General features: G+C 36.5%; 1 protein-coding gene across 2 annotated transcripts in view; it reads left to right on the forward strand.

Moving 5' to 3' along the window:
- POU6F2 (POU class 6 homeobox 2) overlaps positions 1-26,809 on the forward strand; it is a 312,199-nt gene that overhangs the window by 136,354 nt on the left and 149,036 nt on the right. For both annotated transcript variants that reach the window (XM_041400352.1, XM_041400353.1), the window contains exons 3-4: positions 71-162; positions 1,102-1,330. In XM_041400352.1, coding sequence (XP_041256286.1) covers positions 71-162; positions 1,102-1,330 — 321 coding nt within the window. The remainder of the gene's footprint in view (positions 1-70; positions 163-1,101; positions 1,331-26,809) is intronic.

The following is a 26,809-nucleotide window of genomic DNA, read 5'->3' on the forward strand; positions in this document are numbered from 1 at the left end:
CATCAGAGTAGAAGGTAATGTGGCAGTCCCCAGGCTTGATATTAAAGTCAATCTGTTCTCTGGATTTCAGAGGCCAGAGGAAACACAGTGCTGCCTGATACAAGCCCAGCAGACCAGCACCAACCCACTCAGTCCCATCCTACATTTCCTGTTGGGCCTCAGGTCAGTATCTTTCTTTTTAACTAATCAAGATGGGCAATTTGATGAACAATAAATAACTGTGATCGATCATCTTTGATGTGTGTAATGTAGAAAATGTGAATCTCTTTGGCTGTATTCAGTGGTACAAAAAGGGAACACATATGTATCATGTATATTTTAAAAGTCAAGTTTGGCAGGATTAGATTTTGTATGCCTTTCTAAAATAAAACCTAAGAAGTTTTAAATATTTAGGAAGTTAAAATATTTTAATTTCTTGTGTAAATTACTTCTGAAATAAATATAATAATTTAATATTAAAATCTTGTGCAATTTTAATGCAGAATTATTGTCTCTGACAGTTATGTCTGTCACACAGAGCTCCTGTATTAGTAAAGGTGTTTCATTATCTTTTATGCCAGATATTTATTTTCTTTAGAGCAAAGTGTAGACATAATAGTATTGCACTTTATAAGATTTAAAAATATTTCCTATCTCATGTCACAATTTTATCCAAGTTCAGCTATACTCTAAGAAGATACTCAATATTCTTCCACTTCCCAGGACAGTCTTGATCCACAAAACTAGTTGTCACTAGTGTTTTCTACTATTATCAATCAGTATACAAGCAGGAATTTTTGGGAAATGTTGGCATTTACGTACTTGTAGACTAAGTTGAGTTATGTCTTCTTTCACTCATAAATTGTCTTTCATGTTTGTGTAATGAATTTTCCAGTCTAGATTCAACTGGGATTGCTACTATGCTGTTTGACTGAGGCTTACAGTTTCAGACTGTCATATTTGTCAAACTTTTCTGTGTTGGTGAAAATGTATGCCTTAAGATACTGGAAGCAGTGCATGTCTGTAATGGAACACAAAAAGATCTCAAGCCAGAAGGTTGAAAGTGTGTAATATTGAACTATACACACGAAAATAGGTTTGTATCTCTGTGGTTTCTTACAGACACTACTGACAGCCCAACAGTTAGCCTCAGCAGTAGCAGGGGTGATGCCAGGAGGCACTCCAGCCCTGAATCAGCCAATCCTTATTCCTTTCAACATGGCTGGGCAGCTGGGGGGCCAACAAGGACTCGTCCTAACTCTACCTACAGCAAATCTCACCAACATCCAAGGACTGGTAGCAGCAGCTGCAGCAGGAGGCATCATGACTTTGCCATTGCAAAATCTACAAGGTAAGTCATGTTCATAATTTTTCTAACAGGTTCTTTCACATGTTTTATGCCATGTGAAAAATGGCATAAATGCCATTTAAACTGAGTGATCTCTTTAAACGGAGTGATCTCTTTTTCAAATTAAATGTTGCTCTCCATGAATATTGAAATGTAATACCTGGATTGTTTTTGAATGCTTGAGAGATACTTAAGGGCTACTTGCCTTTTTATAGAAACACATTAGAGGTTGGGTCTTGCATTCTGTGGGTCAGTAATGCGAACCGCTTGAATGATTAATGTTTCTCTGTCATCAGTGATCAATGTTCTCTATTCACAGATCACTTGGAGATTTCAAACTATAGAATAACACAATCTTAGAATATCAAGGGTTTTGAATGGACTTTTAAATCATCTTGTCCCAACCCCACCTGCCATGGGCAGAGATACCTCCCCCTAGACCAGGTTGCTCAATGTCTTACCCAACCTGTCAAGGTTGGGACAACCCCAACCTCCCTGGGAAACCTGTTCCACTGTCTTATCATCCCCCCAAGCAAAAAATATCTTCCTAATATCTAATATAAATCTTCCCTCTTTCAATTTGTACCTATTAGTCCTTGTCCTATCACTACAGTTCCTGATGAGGAGTCCCTCTCCAGCTTACTTGTAGAACCCCTTCAGATACTGGAAGTTTGCCATGAGGTCTCCATGTGATCTTCTCCTGGCTGAACAACCCCTACTTTCTCAGCCTGTGTTCATAGGGAAGGTGCTCCAGTCCTCTTAAAAATTTCACGGTCCTCCGCTGGACTTGCTCCAACAGCTTCTTATGTTGGGGACACCACAACTGTGCATACTTCAGGTGGGATTACATGTGAGCAGAGGGGCAGAATCACCTCCTGTGACCTCCCATGCATGCTCCTTGTGATGCAGCCCAGGACTTGATTGGCTTTCTGAGCTGTGAGCACACACAGCTGGCTCATGTTGAGTTTTTCATCACCTGTCACTCCCCGGTCTTTCTTAACAGGGCTGCTCTCAATAATTTCTCTGCCCAAGCCATTGATGTATCTGGGATTGCAGTAACCCAAGTGAAGACCTTGCACTTTGCTTTGCTGAACTTCATAAGGTTTGCTTCAGCCCACATCTCAAGCCTGTCAAGGTCCCTCTGGATGCCACTATCCCTTCCTTCCCAGCAAGCTGACTGCAACACACAACTTGTTTCACCACTGCTGATTAAAGCACCTGTATGAATAGAGGCAACTAAAAATACAGTATTGCAAGAAAATAACTTTTTATAAAATTTACAATAAAGTCTGAGGTTTTTTATCTGTCATCCCTGCCCCAGATATATGTTTTTATTCTTGCTGTGGGAGGTCTGCTTTATCAATAAGGTTCTGCAATCCTCTTTCAAGCTGTTGAGAGAGTTGCATGACTCCAAAGTAACTAGGAAAAAGTTAATCTCTATGTATCCTCTCTGTTGTCTGAGATATACCATGATTGCAATGGTTCTACCCTGAGAGGCCTGCTACATTTTCCCTGTGGTCTAAAATCAGACTGAAAGTAGTTCTGTAAGATCCCTTTTTTCCCCTGTTCAATCAGTGTGTCTAACACTGTTAGGAATAGTACTCAGTCCAAGTACATATGAAATAAAATACAGATGTATTTATTTACTATTCCTAACTATGTTGCTACTTCTCAGAATGCAGTTGCTGCTGAATAGAATGGAACAAAATATAGCAAGATAAGTTTTAGCCAATATCTTACAACAGAATTGTATAGTTTTAATAGACAAGGACAGTAAAGGAAGTGATAGTCCAGTGTGAAAGTGATAAAGGTGTGAGCATTAAATGTAAAAAGAAAGCTTTAACTCATTAGATTTATTTATTGATTTATGTATTGTTATTTCTTTCCAATGTAAATAGTACAAAATATTTTCCTCCAACAAAATGCTAATTAAAAAAATTAATTCTCTGCACTGGGCTCTAAGTATCTTTTAGCCATTAAACTCTGGTGGCTGCTGATTACCAGATGTATTATTTGAAGCACCAGATCCTACAGGTTGTCAAACAGAGAAAACAAAGTAGACAGCTCTTGTGTTGAACAAACTCCCTTACAAAGCACATGCATAGTACTCTCACCTGTTGGGAGCAACTACTTGCCTTTACCTTGTGCATGTTTTAAAGTTTAATGTCAACAGACCTCTCTTATCATAGTTGTAAATGGTTTTCACTTTAATGTTTAAAATAATGTCTCTCTCATACCATTAAGCTGCACCAAAGAACCTGTCATTCATAAATGATAGATGAAAAGGACACACTAATGCACAAATTTTTCTTGTTTAAAATTTGAGAGTGCATGTAAAGTAGGAATGGGAGATTAAAAAAATAATGCAAGAACAGGAGCGGGTAAAAGCAGATATAACAAAGTGAAGGGGAAGTAGCTTTTTAGCATAGGTGGATGATGAAATCTTAATGAAGAAACGGGCATTATAAAAACGTATCCTTCCACTCTGGAGTGCTCCAGGTTAGAGTTGCTGGGTATGTAGTATTATAAATAAACATAAGCTTGTGCAGTTCTTACGTCATTTATTCACCCCATGTTGCAAAGCTGGAGGGTAGGGATTAAACCAGGCAACCTTTGCTCTTTAGTTTAGCCATGGATTTCTAATTGCTAGCTAAAAGATGTAACTTTGCTGCCAAATAAATTTTGCAAGCAATGACCTTAGGAGATGAAAAGGTTTCCTTTATAATCTTTACAGTTAGATAGAAGCCTGGGATCAAACAGGGACTTGCAGGAGCAGCAGGTTCAGTTCCCTGTCTGTGAACACAATCACACCTTCCATAATGTATCTGAAAGGAACAAATCTCATGAATTTATTTAGTTATGTTGCTGTTTGTTGTCTTCTCTACCTTTCCTTTCCAATCTTCCATGCAAGTGCTACTGCCTGACCTCGGTTTTTGGAAGTGAAACTGATACACAAGGCAGCAAAGTAACCGGGTCAAGATAGCTCCTACTATCCTGAGTCACAGCTGAAAACTGCCATTGCTTGCTCTGTAGCCCACTGTCCAATGCATGCATGAATGAAGATAGGAATCAGGTGAGAGTGTTTTGTGGTATCATCAGTTCCACTGAATCTGACTGACTTCTGGTCCCTGGTTTGTTTTTGTTTTGGTTTGGGGTTTTTTTGTGGTTGGTTGAGAATAATCATAGGATGTATGTTCTGTTTTGTAGACATTTTTATAGGTGTACTCATAAAAGCCCATGCTTGAACACAGTTTGGTAATTCCCGCTCTTTTGACAAGATTAGACCATAATCATCGGTTTCCATCTCTTAACCTCACTCTAGCATGGCCAACTTAGCAAATGGGATGACATGTTTTCATGTTGTTTTCCAACCTGTCTTAATACTCCTGTTGTCACATCTGCTGTCCCTGAATTTTCAGTGAGGTCAAGCATAGATGTCCACAGCTCTTGTGAGCTGGATCTTCTTCTGTCTTTCTTCTCTTGTAAGTAAACTTCTAAAACTTTTCATGGCAAACTACCCCAGCTACGTAACTCAAAATATACCCTTAAAACTTTTTGAATAATGTATGAATTCAGAAAAGGTCTGATCTGACAGAGTACTTGAATTTATACTTAATGTTGATCAAGGTAATTCTACTATATTTTTTGTGTTCCATATACATGTTTAAATTATTTTCTTCTCGGGAACATCCAGGTCTGGTTCAGGGTAATAAGTATGAGACCTCAGAGTGCCTAGATAAAACAATGAAAATTCTTGTTTGTGGAAAGAGAAAAGAGTACTCAGTGATAGTAACCACAGATGAGATATAGTAAGTACATAAAATGAGAAATCAAGAGTTTATTTTAAATTGGAGCAATTAATGATTGCTCACACAGTATAACTTAGTGATATTGCCTATTCTTCACTCACTTAGTTACCTCTAAAAAATATTTTTTCTCCCAAATGTGTTTGTGTTAACTTATTCAGTTGCTATATGGTCCTGATCCACCAATAAGTTGATAGGAATCTCATTGCTGTAAATGAAAAGAGGTTCAGACCAAACCTTTTCCAAAATGTCTTTTCTTCTTCTACATACTTGATTATTTTCTGTTCATTACAGCCTGGCATTTGCAATATACACCACTATACTGTATCTGTTCCCTGAGCAAATACATCAAATGTAGGTGAACAGAAGGAACAGAGGTGAATGTGTAAATTCTTGCTGTGAAACTTAGGAAAATATGTTTTCCCTGGCTTCAAGTAAGCAAATTTCATATGCACCACTAATATGCAAATAATACAATTCACTGAGATGGGAGAGGGTAGCAGAATAAAAGTATCTACCTTAGAGGAAGCAGAAATCCCTGAACATAACACCTGTGGAATTTTGAGTTTCCACCAACAGTTCTTTGAAGAAAACAGTAAAATCAGCAACAATAACTTTTTAGTGTAATCCACTAAAAGCACTGAAGATAACAGTGTAAAAACTACCCATAAAATATGTCATCCCAAGAAACTTACAAACCTGTTTTCCACTCATCATTTCTTAGAAATGGAATATAGGTGGAATATAGCCATGCTTCCTAAAATTTTGCAGGTGTCACAGCAACAATAGTGATGTTTTGAGAAGGGAAAAAGTGAGGTAGGTGCTTCACAAGACAGTGTGTTTCCTGTCTTCTGCTGTTAGTTCATTGCTTCTTGGCCTGACTTTATTGACTTAATGCAGAAAATAGTCTGACAGCTTCCCTCTTTATCACCCAATCTGGTGGGTGTAAGTACTCATCTTCCTGCCTTCAGGAAACTCTTCTATGGGCTGAACAGTTTCAGTTTTTGCATCTCTTTTACCAGGTCAGATTTCTTTTGTTTTTGAGAGGACTATGTTCTTTTTTTAAACATTTCTATAAAATTTCTATATATTTAAAATAACTATTAAAATAGTTATCCTTCTCAGAAGACTCTCCAATGAACTAGTAGTTACTTAATCTGAGTATTCAGTAATGCCTGGGAGCTGATATTCATGAAAAGAATCTCCTTAAACCCATCTGAATTAGTGTCTCAGTGTAATATTTCTGTATAACTGAACAGAAACCTTTTGAGTGGGGGGGCTGAGTTTGTTCTGACTTGTTTTCTTTATGTCATTTTAACCCTGTGAATTTCCTGTTGACATAATTGAAAAATGGGAAGGCATTCCAGTCCTGGGGAGTTGTTAACTGCTGTCCTCTCTTTTTAGTCTCTTTTCCATGACAACCAAAGCAGTTTTAGCTAAAAAGTTAACATATTTTAGCTATTCTTTTAGTATAACATATGTGATTGAAATTAGAAAATGACAGTGTGTTGGTTTTGCATCACAAAAATGATATTATGGGAGAGGCTGTTGGTAGTTTCCTCCGTGTCTGATAGGAAACCAATCAGGGGTTGGCTTTGGGAACTGACAATCTGTTGAACCACTGGAAAGCTGTACACCTCTCTGTGAAAAACACATGTTAAAGACAAAAGAAAGTGCTTAGCCTTTCTCCTAATCCTGTCTCACAACAAGAAATGAATAAGTACATTCTAATGAGTACACTAGTGATTGACCAACACTAAACCCACTACAGAGAGTGGGTTTTGTCCGCTCACTGCTGGGTGCTCACTCACCGTGGATAACAATGTGGGAGTCTCTCTGCAAAGGGCTGGTCCAAATATATTTTATCACACAGCAGTGGTACACCAGTGTTTTAGATATATGTGCCAATATGGAGAGAGGATGACCCTGGAAGCTTGAAAGAAATCAACAAGCTAGAGACTGTAGCCTCATGACACTGAAACTTTGTGTATTTTATTTCCACTACCAATTGTACTGCTCCATGAGTGGATGTCAATAATTTATTTACAAGTCAAACTTTCTCAGTCTTGAGTCATGAAAGAAATGAGAACAAACTATCTCTCTAAATCACTAGTGAAAGCTTCAGTGCTGAAAGGAAGTCTTGCATAGCTGAAAATGTGAAATCATTAAATTACATTATTTAAACAGCAGCAGGTCATATTTTAGCAGCAATACCATGGAAGGGAAAATGTATTAAATACCTTGAGAGATAAGAGGCAGCCATTAAAATGCACTGCTATGGATTACAGTTGACACAGATAATGGTAAAAAAAGTAAGACGGATTTTTTTTTATATGGAGATCAGTCAAAAAGAACGTTAGGTAAAGACAATAGTAACAAAAATAAAAAATCTTATTGTTTACATTTATTGGTCTTGTTTCCTCTGAACAGAGATTTGTATTATTAATTGTATGACAGATAAAGTAAATATGCTCTGTCTCCATTCCTCCATGTACACACACCTTAAAAATCAGAAATCAGAGAGAGATGAAAAACAAAAAAGAGACAGAAAAGAAGTAAACTACAAGCTTCAATTTCTTACTGATCTAGAGTCCAAATTCTAGTTTCTTAGAACATTTTTCCCTTTTAACTAAAGTGTTGCAGTCCCTATTCATTTGTATTCCCCTTCAAGTAACATGAAATAGCTTTCAGAGTCTACATAAAGACAGTGTTTCACTTATGTATTTTAATGAGCACCAATGTCAGTAATAATCAAAATGATGTTTCACTTAGAGGAATAGTTTATTCCCAGCTACTTTTGCAGTGTACTAACATAACCAGAACAGGAATGACAAGAACCAAGAAAAAGTGCTGCACTCATAGCAATTTCTGTGAAGCCCTCAAACCAAATATACCTCCCCTCTCACTATATAAATGCTGCACAAAATGCAGTCACTGTGAAGGGCTCACTTACACAAGGAAGGGGATAGCCAACCCTCAAGATAAACCTCCCTAGCACAGTGCGTGGAAAGAAATAAGACAAATGTGAGCATTCGTAAGCACACCGTGGCATGCACAGAGTGTCTATGTATTAGCAGTTGCTACATCAGGTTTCCTCAGGCTATCAGCTGTATCCCATCCAAAGTGTTCTAGAATAACTGAACTAATATGTGGAGATCCCTGAAGATGGGATGAGCTGTCTCTGCTGGGTCTCCCAGGAAATGTGCTTTTTTAGAAGGCCTAATATTTGCTTTTGGAAGAAAGGACAAAATCTGCTTTACTGACAGTAGTATAGGAAGAATCTTTCTGGGTTGTTTGTTTATTTGTTTGGGTTTTTTTTTCCCCATAACACAACACTTCTCCTGTGTGAATGCATTGGCCCCATGTTAATTGCTCATCTTATTCAGTGGCAAATTGCTACCTTCAGAGAGCAAATGTGAAAGGTTCAAATCTTTATTAGTTACTAGCTGTTTATTGATCAGTCCCAGAGTGTTAGCTATTTGTTGTCTGGTTTCTCTGTGCCATAAGTTAAAAGCCTACAACTAGAGGCTTTAAAATGCAGTAGTCCTAATGTTTTGTTGACCTCCACCCAAAACAGACCACAGACATGCCTTTGTTTTTTGGCTACTGATGGTTGCGGAACATTGGTGAGAAATAATGATGTGATGTAGATCAAATTCTGAAATCAAAGTGTTTGCACCTACTTAAACATTGCAGGCCAAGTACTGACAAAGTCTAAATTTCTAGACTTTTATGCCAAGAAGCAGATGGGAAAGATGGAAGTAGTCTGCACCTCTCCAACCTCCCCAAAGTTTTCAGAAAAACCCCATTGTTTAATTATCCTTTGGCAAGCATTAAGCTAGGAGTTGTGGTGTGATTGGTATGCAAGACCTGGTCATTATGGGCAATGTACACCTCTACTGAGCATTGACTCAGACTGATGGTACTCTTGGCAAGAATATCCTGTGTGCAGGATTATAAATGAAATTTCCATCAACCAGAACATGGGTGCATTTTAATGCTGTGTTTAAAGTATATCTTTGCACCTGTTTTGAGAAGCCTTTAATCTTCTCTTGAATTTAGACCATGACAATTTAAATTAATGTAGAGAAAGCTTATTCCAATAATATGAGACACTCAACTTCTGTAATCCTACAAAAGTCAAGAAATTTCAAAAGCTAGTGAAAAACATAGCTAGTGTTTTTCACTATGTTCTTCACCTCTGCATTTTTGCACATGTGCTACGTGCAGTGGTGAATCACATGCAAATAGTCCAGATCACATAAAAACAGATGGGCACATCTATATGAACAAAGGATTCTTATGCTGGTCCAAGACTCTCTACTTCAATAGAGAGAGATGTAGAAAGATTACCACAATGGATTTGCAACCTTCACTATTAATTTCCTTGCCTTAGTGGATTTAAGTCAGACATTTCTAGTATTTGTGGTTTAATTTCCTTTGTTCTTCCATGGTCTTTGTATTAATAAAATTACTACGATTCATGTTATAAAAACTCCCTGGACACAGATTCGTGCTCCTGATTCACCAATGAGATTGTAATCAAGGACATTTACTTGTAGGGACTCATAGAAACAACAAAGTCTTTATTGACCAACTGGGTAGTGTGAATATTGAATGCATGGAGCATACAAATTAAATGCCTGAGAACCAATTTTTTAAAATGAAATTCCTTTAATGTCTATTGGTTCTGTACCACAGAACCATACACTTCCTCTTTATGGAGACCTCCTATTCTTTTTTGTCATGCAAAGTTCTGAGGGTGTCTTATTATTAAAATCTTAAAGTTTATGCATCTTTAAACTTTTTTTTTGAGAAAAAAATCTGTCTGCCACTGAGGTTTCCTCATAAATGGGAACAGAATCTACCTGGTAACATCAAAAATTATAAGTTCCTTCAAAAATTATAACTTCCTTCCATTTTCTTGTCCCCAGACCTCTATGGAATCTTACGTCCTTTGGGTAGAAAGTTGTACTCATGGAAGTCTTCAGGCCTCAATTTCACTTTCCTGAAGCTGCCTTTATTCCTTGAATGTGCCATCTTAGCAAGCTTGTTATTACTCTGACAGATGTAGCAGAGAGCACAGACCTGAGACCTGTATTCTTGCTCTGCACTTTGGCCCAGGTATTCCATATGATGGAGGACAAGTCAAGCCCATTTTTTGCAAGTCTTCCCACCTGTAAACAAATGTGTAGACAGTTAGCAGTTATGCTTTCCTACAAAGTGCTTTAAATCACTACTGTTAGATGCCTGGAGTTTCTCACAGACAGCTAGATCTAAATGTCCTTAATTCCTAAATCTTATTCTGGTCCACAGACATAAAAGACTTTAGGCTCTTTTTTCAGCAGCTGTAAAAATAAGGCAATTTTTCCTTATTTTTTGGACCTAAAGTAATGTTTTATAGCTCATAGAAGTACTGGCGTTTTCCACCCAGGTCAATAAGTTCCAGCACCATACAGGCTCTTAGACGATTGCCTGCTATAGTTTTTTGGTTTTTTGTTTGTTTTTTTGCTTTTAGCATAAATATTGTTTTTAAACTTAATAATCTGTAGACTTGACATATCTTAGACACTCTTTTTCACTTATTTGTGTTTTAATATCATAAATTATGCTAATGTTAAAAACAACCGAATCAGTTCTTCACATATTTATTTTACTCTGCTTTAGCAAGTGTGGTTGTTCATGTTACATTTATCTAATATGAGCACCTTGGCCAGTTGTAAACAAAATTTAAAACATATACTATTTTCTCCATTTCTCAAAATAATATAATTGGTTCTAAGTGTAAGATTTATTAAGTGTGTCTTCATGCATTTATATTCTCATGAGTGCTATTATTTTAAATTTTTTTAGTAATATTTATATATATTCAATGTTCAACATCAGATAATTTGAGTTTCCTGTGTTTGTAAGATAACTCACAAGGGAGAAAGTTGTATTAAATAAATAATATGGATAAATTTTATACTCCCATATATTTCAAAGCTAATGCAGCTTACTTATAGCAATGTGCTAATGCAGCTTAATTATAGCAATCACATTATAGCAATGTGTCTTATGTTACCATTCCACTTTCAGTGGAATGGTAACATAAGACACATTGCTATAATATGATTGATTTGTTTTGACAGCAGCCAAATAATTAAGAGTGAAAGGTGTCAGCACAGATGAAATATTGTGTAAGCCACATTCAGAAGGCAACCCCAGAAGCAATAGCAACTGGAGTTTTATTTCCTTTGATATCGCACTGTTACTCACTTCCAGTTTATTATAATATCATGAAAGGTATGCAACTTTATGTATGATGGAGGCTTTTATGGAAAGGATAGAAACAAAACTTTGTCGGGTACTTGAGCAATAGATACTGACAATGGGATTTATGATGGAAACAATATACAAGGATAAATTATCTTAATGTTTCCCATTAGTTTTCTCTTTTATTTTAAACACTTTTTGGAGGCTACTGCTTATCTGGCATCTTAGCTCTAGCTTGGAGTTAAGTGATTGCGTCCAGAACAACCAGTCTATGGATTGCTTGGCAGGGGATTGCTGCAAAAACAGTGCTTCAATTACCCTCCCCAGCAGTGAAACTTAGTTTTAGTTCACCTCTTTAGCACAGCAAACTGTACAGCTATACACTTTCTGACTAACTGAGACAGGGTATGGCTTGTATGTTTGCATCATGGCATCCAACTGCACTGCAGGGATTACAAAGAACTGTAGCATCTTTTAAGTCCAGGACACTGCCAGTGTACAAGTAACCTATTACAGAAGGTAGCCAAATAGACCAGCTGGACTAATGCCTGAACATGTAACATGAAAAAAAAACCTCAAAATTCCACAAGTGCATACATACTACATTCCAGAACCAAGTGGAGAATCACTTTTGAAAGTGAAAATCTCTTTCTTAAAAGTACATTGTACAAGCGACTACAGCATGCTTGTAAAAACCCAAGCTGTAAAGATTTCTTTGTCCTGAAGAGTGATTGATTTTAGAGGGAGCCAGACTCCAAGGTACAGTTTGAATTGAAATTTATATGTCCTGCACGTCATTTCAGAAATGCTCTGCTGAGACACAATCTGATGTGAATGACAAGGGTTCTCAGTAATGAGCTCTTGCTCATGCAAAACAAAACAAACTATGACAACCATCATGTTAACAAGATCAGGAACCCTTGTGGCTTTGTAATGTAGCATCTAATCTATATCTATACCTATACTTATACAAATATAATTATTTTACTTTGAAAAAAATAAATAACAGAATGGGATGAGATTTCCAGTACAGATCGATTTATACACAGTCCCATTCCACTTGCATTCTTTTTATCTCCTTATCTGGCAATTTCATAAATGGCATACTGGAGATTGGAAACCAAGGCTAAGAAACCTGGACCTACTGTTATTAATACAGGAAAAGTTTTCATTGAAGTGGTGTAGGAAGCCAGGAAGTAAACCACTGTTCATAAAATGTATTTTACTGTAGAGCCAGCTGTATCTACTGAAGTATTTTGTTTAAAACAGGTACAGCAGACTTGAAATTAATCCTTCTGTTTTCTCCATTTTCCTCATGTTTGACCTGTGCAGACAAGATTTCTTCTGGAGAAAACTAAACTCAATTCCACTACAAATGCATACCTACTTTTTCAGGAACAAGTGGAGATACAAAGGACCAAACCAACAACTGGCCCTTTGGACAGCTTCAAGACCCATACATTCACTGCAAACCAGAGTAAATACTGTCCAAAAAAGAAATTCTGAATTGCAAGCAGAGGGAGTGAGAGGGACTTAGAACAAGTTGTTTCCATCTAGTCATCTTCTCATACTGCAGGAAATTACTTGCTAACATTGATGCCTCAGGAAGAAGTAATTTGTGACTATTGTACATGTAATGAAAACAAAACCTCATTGCTTATGATTCAGAGCAATATAATTTAGGTAGAGGCTTCTCTTAGAGCACTGAGTGCCCAAGTTGCAGGACCGTGTGGCTTATGTAATAACTAGATCTCTGCCATCAGCACCTGCAGTTGAAATTAACTTGGTAGGTCTGATTTTAGCCAGCAGCAGCCATAATATTCTCTTCAGTAATTGAAGACCGAATGCTGAATGTGGAATGCCTGCATGTTTGTGTGTGCATAAATCTATTGATAGGCATTGAAATGGGAGCAATGAAAGCATAGGTTTTCTAAGTGTCATGTTTTCTGTACAGATGTTAGTCTCCTCATCCAGAAGTACTACAGGACTACATAAAGACATGGATGGGTAAAAAGACTGTCGGGAGAGTGCATAGTACTCATGAAAAGTCCTTCCCTTCCCTTCCCTTCCCTCCCCTCCCTTCCCCTCCCCTCTCCTCGCCTTCCCCTTCCTTTTCCTTCCCCTTCCCCTTTCCCTATTCCCCTTCCCTTCCCCTATTCCCTTTCCCTTTCCCAGAACTTCCCTTCCCAGAACTTCCCTTTTGTTTTCCATGTCCCAGCTTGTACCTATGAGCACATATAATTGTACTTCTACCATTCCTTTTCGACTTCAACTAGCTCCTTCATCCAGGGGCCTCTGTCCAGTAGGCTGGGGAGTACAAATTCTTCCCGAGAAGAATTTCACAAAATAGTGTATAGAGGTAGAAGATCTCGTTAATAGAAAGATGCTCAAGCACCTGCATGTTTCCTGGCCTCTGTAATTGGGATTCCTCTTTTGCCGTTCACATCTTGACTATTAGAGGCATTTGTCAATCTATTGCTGATGGAAAAAAAAAGCCACTGAAAGAAATAGAACTGAAAAATCAAAAAAGACAATTGAAGTAAAATGCAAAAAGCGCATCCTTCTGGTCCTTAGCTGGCCAACCAAATGGAAAAGAGAAAAAAAAAGTAAGCTGGCCACTCAAATGAACCAACATGCAGGGATTTCCCACATGTTTTTGTTGACCTTTTACTGATTGGTCAGATAACCCAAACAACTGCTTGTTTATTTAGTTGAAGATAAGTAGTTAGCTTTGAAAGTTAAAAGACCAGACAAGTTGTCTTCATAGTAATCCTTGCTCCATAACGATTCCAGTGACTTTTAATAAATGGGATTTTGCAGACTTCAGCATTGTGAATAGATTCCTTCTTAGATGATGGGTTTTTGCTAACCAGGAAGTAAACATTTTTCCACACACCTCTTCTTCTGAAGTGATTCCACATCACTGTTACAAGTAAGTAGTCAGCTCTAAGTGGTAATTGTGATATGCCAGCACAGAGCCAAATCCAGGGGCCTTCAACGCTCAGTTTTAGTGAGGCAGATTCATTTTAGATGTGATGCTTGAGGCCGTGTTGACATTTGGGGGTTTGGGTTTTAAAAAACCCTATGTGCAAACCCTCAAGCTTTGGCTGACTATAACCCGCAAATGGTTTGACAGGACCCTATTTACAGAGTCTGTTCAAGAGCCTTTCCCTTCCCCCATTTGAGTGGTCAGCACTGACATACTCCATTATGAGAAAGCCCCACTTAACACAGAACTACTTTCAATTGTCATGAGCACTCAGCTTTATTTAAACTGACACCCTTTCCATCACCCCCAAGCTAGAATCCCAATGTCAGAGTGCTTCAAGAACTTCGTATTCAGAGCCATACTGTCTGGCAAAGAGCTATGATAGAGTGGTTCAAAACTGCAAAGAAGTGAACTTCTGAAATGGAAGGACAATCCCAAAGGTGAAGGGAGACATGGTAAATACGGATCTTCTAAGTAAGCAGAGGAAAGCAGAGTGAATGGGAGGCTTGTCTGTGGGTTCAGATTGGGAAAGAGACTTGGAGGACCCACATTTCTCTGCTCTCTTGCTCTTACTCAATTCATTGTACTTCTGGGATCATGCTATTAGAAAGGGTTACAATTTCTTTGTGTTCCAAGAGCTTCCTTCTCCCACCACAGCAGGTTGCACAAGTACCAAGAACAAGTGTAAACAACCTGAGATTAAACAGTGTGGAAATATTCATGCTTTGTTCCTACAGAGGAAATATAGTCTATCAGTAAAAAAAAAAAGAGTTGGCTGCTAGATCATTCCTGTTTCTTAATAGTAAGCAAATGCTAATGTATGTGCCAGCTCATTGAAGTGGTCCTCTTCAATGCAGAAAAAAAAAGCCATTTCAGTGATCCTCTGTTTACTAATGGAGAAACTAAGGCACAGAGTAATGAATTGACTGCCCTATGTTTCTCAGCAGAACAATAGCAAAACTAGCCATAGAAACCATGTTTCCAAAGTCCAGTAATATGCATACTTCCAAATTCCTGCAAATGTATATTTACAAATTTGTAATTTTAAATTAGTCTAAGAAAAGAGTATTTAAAGAGAATAGTGTTACAAGATATTTTCTGGATGTTTCAATAAAACAGTTCTTATAGATTGTTTTAAAGGCTTAATCCTGGTTGTCTCACAGGTATATCCCATTGGCTTCAGGGTGGTTGCTTCCATAAGTAAAATCAGCAATATTCAGTTGCATATTTTAGCTCAAACAAAGAGAAAAAAAGAGAAAAAAGAATGTCTTAAATAAACCACAGCCAATGTCTGAACTGCCAATGGTTTCTTCCCTCTCTTCTTTCCCCTAGAGAAGTACACAATCATAGTAATGGTTTGGGATTAAATAATCATCTCAGCTTTCTGCAAAACTAGAGTAGTTTATGGTTTTGCCTGAGTTTTTGTTTTAAGATCAAATGTCATTGTCATGAAAGACTTTTTTCTTTACATACAGTTACATTTCAAAAATATACCTGCATTTTAGAGGTGGCGGGGAGGAGATGGAAGGGAGGAATACCACTGCCTGAGTTCCATGCCAGACTTTAATGTAAAATTAATTCTTTTAAAAAGATTTTTAAAAAGCCACAACATTTTTCTAATGTGCATTAAGTATGTTGGAGAGCTCACTGAAGCATATACGTTGAGCTTTCAGGAACAATCTGTAGTCAGGCATTTTAAATGAAAATTGATTTGTGATTTACATGGTCAGTGGAAAGAAAATTAACTTATGGAAGGTTGTAATGAAATATTAGACAAGTAAAAAAAGTAGATGGTGATCTAGTGGAACTAAAAGTCCCATCTGGAAGAATTCTGTGACATTTTTACATTTATCTGTGTTCTGCATGAGTTGTAATGTTAGTGGTAATTTTATGGGACTGAACTGAAATGAAAAGGGTGTTATCACAGATTGCCTACAATATAGGATTGTGTTCAGTGGAGAGTCCTGTATCCTTTTCTCCATTTTCCTGTAATATGACTCATTGCACTTTTTTCAGCTACTGTTGTTGAATTCATTCAGCCTTTTTCTTGAGGCTATTAAAGAAGAACATCAAATGCACACAAAAACAATCTAGCAGCACATTAAAAATCAACACGACTGCTTCCACTTACTCCTGCATAGTTGAGGTGCTATCTGGGAGACTCTTTAAAACATATGATAAAATTGCACTTTATTATTCTTAAACACAGGCTATTAACACAGATTTAAAAATACATTCTCTTTCAATCTATGACTCATCAGCATAGCAAGAGTAAAGAATTAAAGCTTTTCCAGAAAACATACTGCCCTACTTCTTTTCCTCTGTTCATTTTGAACGTGGATATTCACTGTATGACATCCTTGATTGCTCTTGCTCTCAGTTTCTTGGAGAATGAAGACGGAGAGACATGTCAGAATAACATGATGCCATACTTGCTGCATTCTTCTCCTGCTTTTGTACTAGAAAATCTTTCTCCTATTTAAACAATCCAGACTTTACTGGTAATGGAAATAGGAACTCTTGTACTACCTTCTACCAGATAATCTTCTTTCTTCTGTAGACTCCATGTATGGCAACCTCTAGTTTATCATACTTTACGCAGTTTGACATATAGGACTCTAACTTGGCAGAAGATTAAATTTAAGATTAATTATTAATGTTTTTGTCAAAATTCTCAAATTTGCAAAATTGAGAGAAAATTCTTCCCATCAAAGGCTTAATTCATTCTGCTATTAAATGAATTATATCCTAACAAAGTCTTGTTTGTTGAGGACATATAATCTTCCTTTTCATAGGAGTTGTGAAAATATCTTTATGCCACTTCTTTCTCTCTGTTCCTTTAAGAAATACACTGGTGTCATTGGAATGCATGATAAGCATTCTAGTTTCTTTGCACTGCACAGGTTTAAGCATGGCTCAGCAGCATGTAGGGTTTGGACACTCTTGAGGAAACACAGGCTGTAAACTTGTCCCTCTTCTCATTGTTATTTTTTTCTAATCACAATTGGAGAATCAGGTTTGAAATTATACCAAGTCCATATTACTGTTAGCTGAAGTAGAATTAAAATCAGATTAAAGTTAAAATCAGAATTAAAATCAACTAATATATGCAGTGTTGTAGCTCAAACAAGTGTATTATGGAAGATTATAGTTTGAAACATACCATGTTGTTTCTCCAAGAAATTTATTTTATAAGCATATTTGAAAGAGTAGAAATATCACAAATACTTCACAAATAGTATATATGATTTTCAAGAGAATGATGTGGCTAATCATGGTAGGAGCAGCCTTTCTAATCACAGGATACTGAAGAGGTCAATATAGGTATTGGCTTTCCATCCTATCCTTCTGAAACAATATACCATAGTGAATGTAATCACTTAATGGTGACACATGAACCTATTAGAAACATTAGCATTGCAAAATGACAAGTTCTGAGAAATAGATGTTAAGTGGATTCTGCAGTTGGTAATTGTCATCCTGGGAATAATTACGCTAATTAATAGTTGCTAACCCCAGCCCTTTGTGTCTGTGACTTTGAACGAGTTAATGATTGCTGCTTTTGAGACTCTGTTGCTGGTAGATTTTCACTAAGTGTCAGCAGAGTAAAAAGGCCCCAGGGGAGAGACTGACTCTGATGATCTTTAGGGTCCCCATTTTTACAAACCACAAGTACATCTCTGAGTGATCAGATAGCATCTCCACAGACCACAAAGTAGTTGGAGATTGTCTAATGAAGAGATCCATTTCATTATAAAGTTCCTGATTTGTAAAGTTAGTATTAAGTTCATGTAACCTGAGATACACAGCATTTGCCCTCAGAAGGTTTTACTTTTGAGGCTGTATTTAAATGACCCACAAACCCCAATTTTTTCCATTGTCTTTCATCTTGATCCTACTTATGTGAACTCTCTTTCTCCTGAAATTAATTCAAAATGCTATCAAATCTTTATTGGCAAAATTTAATTTCTGTAGGCTTTTAAAGACGGGAAGTTTATTTTACAATGGCAAGTGGGTCAAAATCCTTTTACTATTCTGTCCTCTGTCTCTCTTTCATCCCTCCTACCCCCCAACAAATAACTATATGAGTCCTGTAATATCCATAAATTTGGGACATATAATCTAGCTGTCTTCTAAGGGTGAATATTAGGGATAATTTTGTATTGTTAAAATCAATAGTTGACTGATGTCACAATGGCAAGAGAAGAATTCCAGTAAAATCAAGATTATGTTCATCAAGCACAAGGGAAAATGTAAGGAGAACTGTTTCTCTTGTTCTTGCAGTCTGTGAATGAAAGGGTTATTAACACACTTTTGGAAATTAGTTCATGGTCTTTGATCAGATGGAATGATAAAAGAGATTGAGTGCTCCATGTTGGAGCCTATTTTGGTTTAAACAAAGAAACAACTATGTAATACTACAATATCATAAGCCCAGGTTACTTACAGTAGTACACTATTAGTTGATGATTCGTCATAATATCTTCAGGGAGTTGGAAGACATCATAAAAATAGACCTTTTCTTAACTGCATTTGCTGCTTCTGATGTTTCCCCATGGCTCTCCACACAGACAAGAGAGCTCCTTAAGGTCAGTGTGAGTTGTCCTGTCCTGAGTAATAAAGCTGTTAGCTGACAAAGATTCTACCCATCTTTTGTTCTGTGGAAAGGAGACCTGCTTATAGAAAAATCTATGAAAGTTTCAAAAATTGGAAATGTTGGCACTTCAGTGTTGCTTTGAACATAGGACCTGGAGTATAAACGTAATATCTATACAGCATGTAGAAGTAGGATTAAATTTGGCAGTTGTATGGGCAGTTTATTCATTTCTACAATCTGCAACAGATAATTGTTTTGTAAACTTTTTTTTTTCAGCACTTATTTCTCATAGGCATGTGGCATTTTTTATTTGCTTTGGTTTTTTACTAATTATGCCCATAAAACAAATGTACATAGTGCCAAAGTAAGATAAGAATGGTGACTTTTTAAGGAAGAAAGCAATATGAATTTTAGGAGCCACATAAGTACTAAGTGGCTCCTTTAGAGACCACACTAGACTAAGAGGAAAGTGTCCCCAAGCTTTTGAAAGCAGATATAGAAGTTAAGTTGTTGCTATCTCCCTTTGTAAAGATACTTTGCTTCTCCACATGACAATTTATGGAATGCTGTGTTTTATAGTAATAAGTATATTATTTGTCTTAGAAGGAACAATTTGTTAGAAAGGTATTGAAGTAGCAGAGCAAATGGTGTAAAATAAAGTTTGTCAACTATCCTCAACAGTCCTTACAGTTCTTCCGAAAGATTTGATACCTGACATTAAAAAAAATTAAAATATTTTAAGTAGATCATGTTGCACTTTGCTATGGCACCTGACAAGAGTGGCAAGTAGAAAGATGATATTAGATTAACTGCTGGTCTGGTTATACTCTGTAAAACAAAAAGAAAATGAATGAGATCTCTTTTTTTCCTAATTTATACAGAATGTTTCAAGGATGCTAATGTCAATTCTGTAAGTTAAACAAACGAATACCAGAATATTATGGAACAAGAAAACAATCACAAGAAAAAGAGGAAGGGACAAAAACTGCATGGAAGATAATGTTCATGGAAGCTGAAATCCATCCAACAAGGCAAGGAGAAAAAAATGGCACTGAAAATATGCCAGTTTTCCAAAAAAGCAGATATTATATACAGCAAGATATGAATAGAGAAATAATGGTAAAGAATAAATGCAAGGGCCTGGCTTTCAGAACTAGAGAGTGGCTTTCAGGCACTACAATGCCTAAATTTTTGAACTTGGACAGTGGCAAAACCGTCTGGCACAGGAAATATCTGCACTCTGAAAATGGTCACAGAGCCCATGGGGTCTCCTTATGTCAGTGATGACAGTAAGCCTGCCCCTGGAAGACAACAGTCATTGTCTAGTGACAAAGTTAACCAGACAGTTAACCAGTGCATAAACCCTTGTCATTTGACATCAACCATACAGATTAGGTGTTTTGTTCCAGACATTGCAAAGATCATGAGACCTGTGAGAGAGAGCAAAGGATACAAACTGGAGGCTTGCAATGAGTCTCGTTTGCAGGGTCTCATTTTCCTCTGAGTTGCAAAACGAATTAATTTTACTTTGAGAGTTAGTCCTTAGACTGCTGTTGTTGAAACTGGTAATTTGGTGCTAAATTTCCAGAGGTCTATGGCGAGACAGAGTCTAGTCTTGTGTACTAGAAAGAGCATGGACTTCATTGAATTCTACCTATCTAAACCACAAATAGCTCTCATGGCCTTTTTTGTGTGTGTTTTTAGACTGATTCATGTGCTTCAAAAAACAGCAGTCTGTCTAAGCAGGAAAATTTTGATTCTGAGTTAGTATTCTAAGGACAAAAGGTTAGAGATAATCACAAAAGGAAAAATAAATCTTGATTTGAGATGAACAGAGAAGCATTAAATCCAGTAGGGTATGAGGCACAATAGGCAGTGAGGCACAAAAATATTAATCATAAAGCCAAAGAACATAAATGATTAAAAGCTGGAATTAATTTAAAATTACATGAAGACCTGTCCTGGTCCTATTGGATGGAATAGAATTTCCTTTGATACCAGTCTGGTAAAAATTTTGCCACTGTGGTGATAAAACAGAAGGCCTAAACACAGGGAGTTAAAAATGAAGCCAGTCTGGGAATGTAAGACATATTGTCTCTGGAGGCATGGTGTATCATAGAGTCTGTTTTGTTCTCCAGTTAAAATCCTTGCTTAACTTGCACCAGTCTGCCACTAGGAAAGGCTGTAGAAAAGCTCAAAGAGTGAACACAGCAAATTTATGTCCAGAAGAGGGGATGATTCTTGTTTGTTAAAGAAATAATGCTCCTTTTTGTGTTTTTCATTGTGACGTTTAGTCACCAACATCTTTGGAATAATGTGGTGATAGTTCAGCTCATGGTAACAAGATGTCCATCCCAAAATACACTGGCAAGGAATACAACATTTATGAAATAAATATTTGAGTGTAACTGTAAATGTATTTTACTATTGTTTTCAGTGTGGTGTTGGAGAAAGGTTGCTAACTGGAAGCAAGATGGAGAAAGATATAAGAGAGAGGGACTTTTCTGGTTAAAATAAAAAAGAGCAATAGACAGACATTATGGCCCAAAGTATATTCTGCTGGTTTCAAAATTATGGTGCAGAATGAAACTAAATCAGCCAAATCTCTCCAGAGGTGTACTTTATCTGGTAAGGGCATAAAGAGCGGGATCTACAACTCAGTTTACAAAATTGTTTCAGCATATAAATACAGCTGCTACCATAATACATAGACACAAGTAAAATCATTATGCCAGATTTCTTACAGTGCAGCAATTAAATTTCAAGACATTTCAGAAGCCTCTTTAAGATAGAATTGCAGAACCTGACCACATTTTCCAAGGCTCATCTCTCCTCAGTGAGGCCGTACAGCTGGTAACCATAAAAGCAGACACTTTCAATATATTTTTAACCATGTTTCCACCTACCTCCAGAATGCCAAGAAGTTTCTTCTTAGTATTTGGTGTACCTTTTTGCAAGAAGACAGGAGTATTTATAGTTTCTTAGGATTCAATGGTTATATGTCAGAAATTCTTATTATGAAATGTTTTTGTAAACAAACAAAATTCCACTGGGAAATATACAGAGACTGTTGCTTTTATTTCCTGGGTTTTTTCTTATTATTTTTAATTAGTGCTCTCCACAGAGTGTTGAAGGTTATGATAAATGTTTCCTGGAGCAGATTTTCAGCCTGTAACTCTGAGGAAGAAATATGCATTTAAAGATGTTGTTTTATATTTTGACTCTGAAGGGGATTAAAAAACTGCTCTCGGTAGATTACTCTCTTTATAGTTTCTTTTCTCAAAAGAAGTTATAGGATATCTAATGAAGGAAATTTAGCCTAGCATTGAAACTGAGCTAAATTTATGTGTATGTTTTTATCATTTTCTAAAATACATGACTTTAAACAGTTAAAGCACCATGCTCAGCCCATATGGAAATACAGCTGAATTTGAAATTTACTATATGCTGTTTCTGCTTTTCATTTTTTGCCATTTCACACCTTGTCCGCATCTTGAGCAAGCTTGTAAGTTTCCAGCGCATACATTTCTTGTGATGATATATTGTCCTGGTGGAAAATTTCATTTACTGGCTGTGCCCTTTGCTGAACCTGTTGCTAGTCAAGGAACATGACAAGCGTATAAGTAGCATGCTACTTCATTTATCATACATCGTTTTAGACACTCAGCTATCTCATATACAACTCTGCATTTTGCACCAAGGGAAACTACTAAACTTGCAGGGAAAAAAATCTACAAATAAATCATCAGTTTATAATACAGAAATGTATCATCCTAATAAAAATTAAGCATAGTTTATACTAAGACTGTAAGCGCCCTTTACTTTTTTTTGTGGCCTCTGTAACCACATGCTATCAAGCACTAACAGAAAATATCTGGCTTTTGTGATTTTGTGTATAGCAGAATTGAAAGATATAAAAATACTGTCTATTTTTAATAATTGAATTACATTGCAAATAAATCACAGGCTTGAAAGATCCAGCAATACTAAGAACCTTCTGCTCTTCTAACATTCTAATATCTATTTGGTTTAAATTTTCATCACATACCTTGTATAAAGCAAAATTTGATTTAAAAACCAGCCAGAACAGCAACACCAATAAAATCCTCTAACATTTAAGGAATGTAGAAATCGCCAGAAAGAATACAATTACAAGAAATTTAAGGTCAAATAAAACCAAGTCTATCTGATGTACTAGCTGTTCCTAGAAGAGCAAGTCAAGCCTCCCTAATTTCAGTAATGTGTTGTCTATTGATTTAAAAGCTTCTTCAGACCATCATCACAATATTTCACTAAAATCAGCTTTTTATTTCAACATAAAATAATCTATGTTTTGTCAAGATGTTGCATGTAAAATGTTGAATGCAAAGTTTTTTATGTTAAGCCATGCTTACACTAATTACAACCTTTCCCTAAAATACTGAACTACAAAAAAGTAAGTTTTACATTTATATAGAACCTTTTATTATGCATCTTTAAAAAACTATACATAGAAGAGTTACTTCCACCACTTCTCATGTATATCCATATCTGGGGAGGGGCTGAATGAAGTATATAATGCTCACAGTGGCATTGTCTTCTAGCTTTAAACTACAACTGAAGAAGAATTTGTTAAATAGAGTTTAATTACATAATCCGTAATTTGACTAGGTTATCAGAGCTGATAGAGATCTGTCTGGGGAGAACAGAGGAGGGAGATGGAGAAGAATGAAAAAGCAAGAGAAACCTAGATGTCATCCCATCTCACTGGGGATAGAGAAGAAATCTGCATGGAGGGTTAGGGGGTTTTGCACTTTTTCAGAACATCATCTTTAGAAAGACGCCAGCTAAGGTGATAGAATGGAATCTCCAAAATAGGTTTCCTTCAGCTGAGAGGTTTTCTACCGGAGTCCCCATTTGAATTCATCATCATGGTGTATGAAATACAAAATGTGGATATATAAGTGGTCTGAATAGGAAATGTGTGGTTGTGTTGCAGTCATAATTCACCTAGATGAAGAGAATTAAAACATCTGAAACCAAATAATTTCCTCGTGTAGTGAGCACATACTGTAAACAATGGATGGAAAAGGAAGGGAGTAGAACCGGTGCTACACAAATGATGTAGTTGGTATATAACTTCATGCCAAGATGTTTTTTACTATCATTGACATCTATATCTCTTCATAGGATCAAATAGGTCACAATTTCAGTATGACTCACCACCTCTATGTTTGAAATTAATAGCTGTGATTGGTTTATAAGGAGTTTGCTAAGTTTATTGAAAAACATGCCAGTATTTTTTTCCATTTAAAACTCACTTATAAAGAGATTGAAACTCAGAGTTAGGACTTGCAAATTGTTCTCTAGAATTGTACATGTAGATCTATTTACAGTTGCCACGATACTGCAGGGGCAGACACCCTGAAGTTTCTGCTATAGAACTGGATGATTTGCTGAGCTTCAATGGAATGCTGAAATCAAAACTTTTGAAGTAGTTTATGCTTATCTTTATAAGCAGGTTGCATATACTATGTTAGCTGTTGTTTATGATTACATGTTGTTATTTTTCATGATCTTTTTAATTTTTTCCATCATTTCATGGATGAAAAAAATGCTGGATAAAGGGGTCATTATATATTGATTGTATGTCTCTAGAGTTTTATGATGTACATCTCTAGTGTTTTAATTATGGAATTTGGAGATGGAATCCATTTTATACATGAGCTTTGCACAAGAACAGGTAGCTTTACAATTAAAAATATCACGTGCGTTTCTTCATGACAAGGTACTTCAGGTCAATGTAAGAAGACAAATATTTGATACATTAAGTTTTCATGAAGCAAAGTGATTAATAAAAAAGGTCAGGTCATGCTGCAACCAACTACAGTGAAGGACATACGTACTGCTTTAGAATTATTTGAAATGGAAACAGCCATGGCATTTCCAATACCAAACAGATGAGTTCGGCACAGTGAGGGATCAACAGCGAATAGAAATAATTTCTTTTCACATTGACTCACTTTCTTCACCTTGCCAACTTTTTTCATATGCTGTTAAAGTAGTAAAAGATGGTCATTCACTTTGCTTTTTTCAAGCTGCTGATAAAACACATTGTATTTAGTATGAGTATAGAAGACAGGAAGAAACTCATGTGTTTTATGGGGGAAAGACTGGTGAGATACTTTAGTCAGTGATGTTCTCATTTGTTCTCCTGAAAGATATCCAAGCCTAGTTAATAGAACAGTTGATTTTATTGTCGTGCATTTGTAGATTTAAATATAGTCTTTGAAGAAAATCTGTGCATAGCTACGTTAAGAAGAAAAAAAGTTTAAAAAAAAAAGCAGGCAACCATGGCTTAATGTGTAGAAATAGTGGCTATGATTTGTATCTTGCCATCTAAATGTGCACTAACACCAATAATATCACTATTACATAATGTTATATGTACTTCATTGCTGAGGAAATTAAGATGCTAAGAAGTCAGGGAGCAAGAGAACCAAGATCTACCTCCAAACCTTTTCCTCTGAAGTGATCCTCTTCCTTTCCACACAATATTTTCCTCCCTTTCACACTCGGAGTATAAAAACACTCAGAGAAAGGAAACATCCTGGGAAAGAATGGAGATCACAGGGTCAACAGCTCTTTCTTTAAAAAAATTAAACATCCACTAAAGAAGACACATACCTCTTATTCTGTGTCATGTATTCCTTAGCTCCAACTTAATTTTAGTTGCTGTACTCTTGATTTATGTTTCTGGAAACAAATGTTTTCTGTTGGTGCTCTAGATTTGAAGTACTTCAAGTTCAGAGACAGTTCTGACCGAGGAGGAAGACAGAAGAAACTCTGTTATACTCCTGCTGCAGAGCTCCTTGGCAAAAACAGAGCAATATAGGTTGCAGTCCCAGCAGAAGTATTCAGGAGGAGAACCTCCCTTGGTTACAGGCAGTTGTGTTTGCTTGTGCTTTTCTGTGATGCTGAGGACACAAAAAAATAGAAACATGGTGCACCAACAGTCCTAACTTTACATGGTTCATCAGACTTTACAGCAATTTTACTTAAGGTTTTGGTTCAGGGTAAAGGTTTCTCTTTCACTTCTGAAAACAGCTATTAAACTTAAAAGGTAAGGTATTAAATTTACTTGCTAAATAGCTACCTTAAAATGTAGCTATTAAACTTTTTCAACATCTTCTATTATTCTGTTTCCACAAAACAGTGAGGCAGAGCTTGCCCTCACCTTGTTCTGGTCAAGATAGACTTCCTAGATAGGAGTGTCTCTGCAAAAAAAAAAGTTTATTTTTGTTTGCTTCGTCATTTATAATTTGTTTTATAGATGCCTGATGAACAGACTGAGATCCCATCATTCTTGGTATCCCATCCTATTTGTCCACAAAAAAATACAGAACTAGAAGGCCTCCCAAAGCTGCTTGTAATGCAGAAGACCACAGATTAATGTGGTCAGATATGGAATACAAAAATCAGTAAAGCAGTAGTGGTCAGTGTAGCCTTAATATGTGCTGTCTGTCCTTGAAAGTAAATGAGAAAAAATGGGAGAAGAGGAAGAGCAGAGGCGGGCAATACAAATCCTCAAAGATGAAAAAGTAGCTTCTATTTGATGTGATGAAAAGAGGATAAGTGAATTAATGATATGAAGAGACATCTCAAATAGCCTTGGAGAACCAGCAACAACTCTAAAAGAGTAAAAGGAGAGCAAGTTCTTGTGGCAAAAAAAAGGGACATTGGCATAAGAGTTTGGACTAGTTTCGGTTGTGAAAGTAGTTAGGGAGAATCTTAAAATAGGCTATGTGTAAAGAAACTGACTGAAAGGCAGATTTATTTGTTGTCAGCATATAGAC

The sequence above is a fragment of the Onychostruthus taczanowskii genome, unplaced genomic scaffold (genome assembly GCF_017590055.1).
Source record: "Onychostruthus taczanowskii isolate IOZ18803 unplaced genomic scaffold, ASM1759005v1 scaffold179, whole genome shotgun sequence".
Lineage (NCBI taxonomy): Eukaryota > Metazoa > Chordata > Aves > Passeriformes > Passeridae > Onychostruthus > Onychostruthus taczanowskii.